An 8,043-nucleotide genomic window follows, 5' to 3' on the forward strand; every position below is an offset into this window, starting at 1 on the left:
ATAGATATTTTATATTTTAATATATATTTATTATAATTATTGATTTTAGTGTACATTATATGAATTTTTCGTAGTCATATACGTAATTAACACGCTGGAATCAGATGGATCCCCAGGGGCAATTGAGGCACGAAACCATTGGCCATTTACCACCAAACCAGGCCTAACCTCTCTCTTTCCCCAACTTCCCTTTACAACCAAGTAATAAATAATAAAACAATATAGATCCTCCTATGCAAATATGAAATTATCTTCATCAAGATATAAGTATGTAGAGTTTTTATAAATATATTATTCTTTGATTGATACCTATTTATCTTGATGCACCGGCAATGTAGACTTGATTAGATTCTCTCTTGAAACTTTATCCAAACATGGTAGTGAATAGTGATAAGTATGCATGAAAGCCGGGGGATTGATGATGAGTAAGTTCCAGGTCCACTAGAAATAAAAGAAAGTGATATAGAATCCGATTCTAGACAAGTTCCAAAAGCATATGATTGAAAGAGATTGAACTTGTTTTCCAGTTTCTTCTTAAGTAGTTACATTGAGGTTTATGTAGTCAACATTATAATGGAAAGTACTAAACGAGTGGCGATAGAGAAATGCATTGGGTGTGGGAAGCAAGTTCCTATGTTAGTTCCATTAGGAGCTCTTAATTCTGCCACACTGTGTTGTGATTGCAAAAGCGCTAATAATAGCAATCCAAACCGACCACAGTATTGGGTGAATAACGCACCAGCCATTATATATGTAAATCATCACCCTAACCATGCAGCAGTACCAATATCTCATCAAAACTCACTTATTAGGCCACCACCACCTCCTTTTTCTCCCTATGGCAACAAGAGGGCTCTCTTAATTGGAATCAGTTATGCCAAACGCTCTAACAGGATTAACGGTTCTTTGAACGATGTCAACTCCATCAAGTACTTCCTCATTCACAATTTGGATTTCCCTATTCATTCCATTCTCATGCTCACCGGTATCTTTATCTCCTAATAAATTAAGGTGCAGCGAACTTCCGGTAAAATTGATAGTTGAGAATTTTTAGATAATTTAACAGATTTGACTAAATTGTCGTCTAACGACTCTCAGCTATCAATTTCAAATGAAATTAACTGCATCTTGAGTTTCTAACTCTTTATTATATTTGATGGCGATTATATATTAATACGGTATGCATAACTTGGTGCGTGCATGGATACATATGCAGATGACAGAGAAGAGAAGGATCCGATGCGAATCCCAACAAAACGGAACATCGTACAGGCGATGAAGTGGTTGTTGGAAGGTTCCCAGGCAGGGGATTCACTGGTCTTCTATTTCTCTGGCCACGGAGCCAGGGAAGTGGATCGTAGCGGCGATGAGATCGACGGCTATGATGAAGCCATATGCCCCCTCGATTACGAGAGAGAGGGAAACATAATCGACGACCAGATCAACGCCACAATTGTTAGGCCTTTGCCTCATGGTGCCAAACTCCATGCCATCGTTGATGCAAGCTTTAGCGGCACTGTTCTTGATCTCCCATTTATTTGCACAACCAACCGGTTAGTTAAGTTAGTTAGGTATTTGTTTCTGACTTTCTGTTATTGTTTCGCTAACGATTTGAATTTAAACAGAAAAGGAAATTATGTATGGACGAATAAGAAAAGGCGGAGAGGTGGTTACAGAGGCACAAAGGGAGGACTAGCAGTTTGCATCTCAGCTTGTGGTGACGACGGAAAAGCTGCCGAAACGTCGGCGTTTAGCGGCATGGAAAGCAGCGGTGTCTTCACCTACAGTTTCATCAGAGCCATGCAAGAGGAGCCTCCTCACTTGACTTATGCTGCCTTGCTCAACGCCATGCGCTCTACAATCCGTGAAGCTAGTAAGGGGCAATTTGGTCTTATTGGTCGACACAATGGGATATGCATCTCAAGCCTTAGCTTATGTTTGATCAGATTTTGTTCCTTTATTATTGATGAGCGCAATTTTATTAAAAGGACACAATATGATGCATGATGTGAGCACAGTTGCACAGGTAATAATAATTTCGTAATGTAATAAATCTGTAGTTTGGAATTTATGGACGTTTTAAGCCCTCAAAAATAATAATAGAGTTCACTTTACATCAAAAATGAAAAAAAAAACGATAACGATAAGGGAATTGTATGCTTCCTTTTTACATTAGAGGTGTGTGCAACAATAAATAAAATAAAATAGAAGACCTGGTGATTGAACCTCAGAAACCTACAGGCTAGTAATGTACATTAATAGTAGATAGTGTAGCCCAAAAAATTCAATCTCCAGTTGAAAATTTTCAATTAAGGAGCAACTGCTTGCGAGATGCATTGCACCAACGAGCAAAGCAATTTTGGAGGTTTGGCCAATCAGAAGATGGAGAATGTGTGAAATAGTGCAGCCAAAGAGAGAGAATCTGCTCTTGCTGCTCTGCTTCTAATCTCTCTATGATGTACTCCAACACGCTCTCCAACTCTGTCCTCTCACTAACACTTAGAACTGGGGCATCAGTTCCATTGCTGGCTCTACACAACAGTGGCAGCCATGACTGTAGCAACCTGAACTTCACTTGCATGTATACCTTCACTTTGCCTTCATCTATTTCGTCTTGCGCCATGTTTTTGGCTTCCTTGAACAAGAATGCTGCAACCATGCAAATTCAACCCCCAAATCAATTATATGTATATGTTCATAAAATTATTAACATCATCTTCTTTTCTACATTTTTGTGAGAGCATAAAAACCAAATATGGAGATTCCCCTTGAGGAAAAAAAAGCCAACTAGATGCCATTTGTGGCCACTATGATTGAAATTCCAATGACATATAGTTACAAGAAAACTTATCAAAACGGAGACTTTATGCACTAATGTTGAGTCATCTTAGTTACGTGAATCATTTCTATATTGTCTTGCTTAACTTACTATTATGCTTACAAAACAATTTTTAGGTATTATAGGTTTTTCTCCTTGAATAATACTAGATTGTCATATAATATATCAACAATGCGACTAGTTGTGACTTGTGGGGCAAAAACGTAATTACGTACGCCAATATGCAGATTAATCTTTTGAAGATGAGAACAATACACGTGGCATTGCTAGAATAATAAGTTGGAATTGGATATGTTGCCCTGTTCAAAAGAAAACTAGATCCGTCTCTCTAAAGGTTATTATACATTCACACACGATTCACGCCCATTGTCTTGCTTCTTCTCTGTTCCATGTTTTTTTGTACACCAATATTGTTCTTAGCCTATTTTGATATCAGTAAAACTCTACATCCAAAATCTTTCTCCTTCTTTTTCTCCTTCTTTTTCTCCCTCTCCACCTTTTTCTTCTTCTTCTTCTTCTTCTTCTTCTAAATTCGCACACATAGGTTCTTCTTTCCCTCTTCTTCTCCTCCTCCTCCTCCTCCCTCTTTGTACACGCAGATTCTTCTTCTTCTTTCCCAATATTGTGTCTTCTTTTTTTCTCTTCATTTTTCGTTATATCATCACCAATAATACCAACATTTTGCTAACGTCTTTATTAATTCTTATTTTCTCTTATGCCATCATTAAATAATTTCGGTTTATTTCTTAATTTAGTTCGGTTCATTTGTGTGTTAATTGAGGTTTACTTGATGCTGCCGATAAGTATTTGACCAAATTTTTTATTCTTTAAGTACTTTTGATCCATTTATTAGTTTAATTAATGTTCATTTGAATCCAAAAATAAATTCAAGTGTTTTGTTAATGATTGAGTTTTTTTAACTGTTTGTTCAAATCCAAACTACTTTCCATTCATTTGTGTGTTAATTGAGATTTACTTGCTACCAATTTTTTTTGTAAAAAAAAAATGAAATTATTTATTATTACTTTATTCAATGACATTAGATTCCACTACATTCCATTCAATTGGTTCAGTTTTGAATAAACAGTCAAAAAGACTCAATCATCAACAAAAATACATCGAATTTATTTCTGGATCCAAATGAATTTCAAATAAACTGATAAATGAACCAAAATTATTTAAGAAATAAAAAACTTGATCAAAACTTAGCAATATCAACTGAATCTCAACTAACACACAAATGGACCGAAATTAGTTTAGTTTTGAACAAATAGTCAAAAAACTCAATTATCAACAAAAACACATATAATTTATTTCTGAATCCAAATGAACCTCAATTAAATTTACTTAAAACAAAAAATTTGATCAATACTTATTAGCAGCATCAAATGAACATCAATTAATTTATAAATAAACTGAAATTAATTCTATTTTGAACAAGCAGTCAAAACGATTTCATCATCATAAAAAAACACATTAAATTTATTTCTGAATCTAAATAAAGCTCAACTAAAAAGAGCAAAAGTAAAAAACACAGGAATAACAATAAAAGAATGAAAATGGAAAGAAAATAAGAAGGAACGCCAATAAGAAAAAGGAAGAATGCAAAGAGAAAGAAAGAAGAACGCGCGAAGACCAGAGAGGAGGAAAGCTAAGAAGAAAAAGGAAGATGTGAAGACGGGTGTAGTGTGAAAATAGTTTTTGTTGAGTTTAGCCGTGCTTGATTGGATTGGATAGAAAAAAAGCTTGGATTTGTAGTTGAATTGTTTTGTTATACTATATTTTCTGAAACCTAGTCATAATTATTTGAGTAACACTCAAAATAGTTCTAAAAAATGTTTAATTAAATACTTTAATCAAATTCTATTATTAGAGTATAAATTTTACTGATTAACATTATTAAAGACTAAAATATGCTATTATTCCAAATTTTTCTTAGAAACTTATATTAAGATATTCCTCTAAATATTCTTTTTCCATATAAGAAAAATAATTGAATGTATTTTATTTTCGTTATTAATTAATTTATTTAGTGGTTGATATTCGATAATGAGGAGAAAAATCTAATTAGGAAAAGCTAAAGAAATAGAAGAAAATACCTGTCAGTTTGACCAGAGAACACTGCAAACGCGGGTCCGCCGTCAGCGCCAGCAAACCCAAATTACGCGCCGCCGCCCACCGCCACACAGCTTCCTCAGGGAATCCGCACGCCGCCAGCTTCTGACCCATCCACAAAACCTCTGCCGCCAGCTTCTCCACCGGAATCCCAACCAAATTCCCCGACTCTCCGCTTCCCGCTGCGACTCCTGCTCCCGCAACCCTCATGCCCACCGTCTTCACCGCCTTGAGAACCTTCCTCATGCGGTGAAAATCCCCGTCGTCGTAACCGTCCCCTAGCTCGGCCACCGCCGCCTCCAGCTGCCTGAGCGCCCTCTCAAACGCCGCCGAAAGCACGACGCGGTTAACCTCACGCAGCGAGGGGACTCCGTCGGAGTGGTTATCGTCGATGATCCTATCCGCAAGGGAGCGAACAACCTCGTACTTTCTGGAACTGACGGGAATATCATTGACGCTGATGAGAAGCTGAGAGAGTGCGCGGCCGATTGGAGTGTCGTTTCCCGGGGAGCGTGAATCGCACGCAAGCTGGTTGCTGTGGACGGGGTCGTAGGCGAGGAGCTTCTTGTTATCGGGGTTGGTAAGGCCATTGAGTGAAACGACGTCGTATTTGCGTTGTTGATGTGGAGGGTAGAGTAAGTTGATGAAGAATGAAGGGACGAAACGAATGAAGAAAAGGTAGAAGCCTACGATTATAAAACGCAGCGTTTCGAGGAGCTTGTATTTTTGGGCGTAGTGTATGAGAGACTTATCGGCGTTGTTTACGAATGAGACAATTAGGTTACGAATTAGGAGCGGTGGAAGTGGAAACGTTTCTTCTGAGAAATCCATCTTCTTATTGTTGTTGTTGCTGCTTCCCATCTTCATTTGGAATTTGGAATTGCAACCAAGGCACAAGGCCTATGCTATCATTCTCTTCATTTTAACCTATTTTGTCATCCCTGCTTTTAATGTTGCGAAACCGTGTGGTTTGAGCTTCATTCTTATTTTTTAACACGTATTATTATCTATTATTATTAATTATTCACATAATGGAAATATCTCTTTTAATACCTTATAGGAAATTTTTTATTTCTATAAATGTAATCAAATAATCTGTCATGATTATTACAGGTTAAGTTTGGACATGGATGGAGCGATCATATGGACCGTGCAATATGCTTTTACTTTTTTTTTTTAAGAAAAAAATAAATAGATCCATGATTTTTTATTTCGAAGGCAGATTCATCTTTTATGATTGAAATACGTGACATTTAGATTCTTTTGTACAATTGTCTAATCAAAATGTAACTGAGTAAGTTGATGTGTCGTCCATATATTTATTACAGTACTTACAAAATTCCTTGTAAAAAGATTCAATGACGGATAAATTTTCAAACTTTAAAACAATGTCATTTTGTGATGAGTCCTCCTAACTTAAATTTTTCATCTTTCCTCTTATCTAGAGCATTCTCTTTACCATTTGAGATTTTGTTCCTAAATAAACTAAGAAGTTAAAGCCATAAGATAGGAATTGACGGTATTGCTCCCATTTCGAGAAGTCCTAGATTGGAATCTCCATCCACCGCCACCAACAAGACAGGGAGATTGTCGTCGTCTCGTCAACGGTGTTGTTAGTCGGGAAGCCACGGGGAGGGGATGTTGTTGAAAAAGAAAAAGAGAGTGGTGGAGGCCGTCAACAGAAAAGTAAAAAACAGTGGCGACTCGCCAGAGAACAAGGTGGACGTGTGTTCTGACGATGTCAACAACGGCAATGCACAAGAGATTTCTCGCTAGCAGTGACGGCGAAGGGTGATTGCGTGGCCAATAATCACATCGGCAGAAAACAAAGCATATATGGAAGAAACACATTTAGGTGGTTCTACTTGATTTGTTCGTTTGTGTGTTATTTTTCGACTAAGAATCGCAGCAAGGGGAAAGACCCAGCTGAGTCTTGTTGAATGAATGAATGAATCTTCTTCCTTCATCACATTCCCATTCAATTCCACACCTTCTACTTCCTCGTCTCCACCGCCAGTATCACCCACATTCGTTTTCGGATCCTCTTTTCTAACATGTTGTCCTGTCTCTCCTCCTCAGGTCCAGCTTCTTTCATAGCTTATTCATTTTCATATATCTTTCTCTTTTAATTTTTACTTACCTAGTGTGGATAATCTATTAGAAGAGATTTTACAATTATCAATTTGATGGCAAAATCTTCAAAGTTTATTCTTGTTCTCAATTGGTTAAGATTGGATGAAAGTGTTCAACAGACAGTTTTATATTGTCTCAAGTTGACCTTGTAAGAGAAGTTGCTCATTTGAGCCATAAATGGAAGGATGTCTCTTTTTCTAAGCCTGTCTATGCACTTGTGCGTCCTGCAGTTTTGGTGAAAATCTATAAAAATGAAAAATATGTGTCATATTATGTTGATGAACTTCAAAGGCATGAGAGGATTAAAAGTGCTCTTACTCATATTGGGACTTACAATCACATGAACGTGCTCTGTTGTATCTGGTGATTTTGGTTGTGGGATATGTTCTATTTGATTTAATTTGATTCTTGAGTCCTTTTTATTTTTTGAAAATTTACTTTTTTTTGTATGAAAATTGAGATATGGAAAAGAAATTCCATTAATTCAAGTTGTTTATCAATGAAGAAGTTGAGATATGAAAATTTATCATTTTCTTCATTTATGAACAAAACTTCAGCAACAAGGAGGCTTCAGAATACTTTAGATAGGGAAAAAATAAAAAGACCAAGCGAGGAGGACTCATCGCAAAATGATATTATTTTGAAGTCTGGGGACTTATCCGTCTTTAAACTTTTTTACAACAGACCACATAAGCACCATAACGGACATATGGACGACACATCAACTCATTTCGTTACGTTTTGATTAGGCAATTGCACGAAAGAATCTAAATGTCACGCACTTTTTAAAGTGAGGAATGATTTTGTATTTTTTAATCTTAAGAGACAAATTTATCTTCGAATTAAAAGTAAGGAACCTATTTGTCATTTTTTTATTTTTTAAATAAAAAGAGATTAATTTTTTTTACTAATATTCTATTATTTTTTATACAATCTAATTATATTTATTTTTTTAT

General features: G+C 36.3%; 2 protein-coding genes across 2 annotated transcripts; one reads left to right on the plus strand and one right to left on the minus strand.

Moving 5' to 3' along the window:
* Positions 1 to 573: 573 nt before the first annotated feature.
* Positions 574 to 2,017, plus strand: LOC107468635 (metacaspase-3). The gene is made up of 3 exons (XM_016087954.3): positions 574 to 985; positions 1,217 to 1,553; positions 1,626 to 2,017. Exons 1-3 carry the CDS (start codon positions 574 to 576, stop codon positions 2,005 to 2,007), a joined length of 1,131 nt encoding a protein of 376 aa, XP_015943440.1. The 3' UTR covers positions 2,008 to 2,017.
* Positions 2,018 to 2,027: 10 nt separating this feature from the next.
* On the minus strand, positions 2,028 to 5,913 carry LOC107468634 (uncharacterized). Its single transcript, XM_016087953.3, has 2 exons — positions 4,939 to 5,913; positions 2,028 to 2,649 (listed from the first exon to the last, which is right to left on the minus strand). Exons 1-2 carry the CDS (start codon positions 5,819 to 5,821, stop codon positions 2,306 to 2,308), a joined length of 1,227 nt encoding a protein of 408 aa, XP_015943439.2. The 5' UTR covers positions 5,822 to 5,913; the 3' UTR covers positions 2,028 to 2,305.
* Between the last annotated feature and the right edge of the window lie 2,130 nt (positions 5,914 to 8,043).

This window comes from Arachis duranensis, chromosome 10, assembly GCF_000817695.3.
Source record: "Arachis duranensis cultivar V14167 chromosome 10, aradu.V14167.gnm2.J7QH, whole genome shotgun sequence".
NCBI lineage: Eukaryota > Viridiplantae > Streptophyta > Magnoliopsida > Fabales > Fabaceae > Arachis > Arachis duranensis.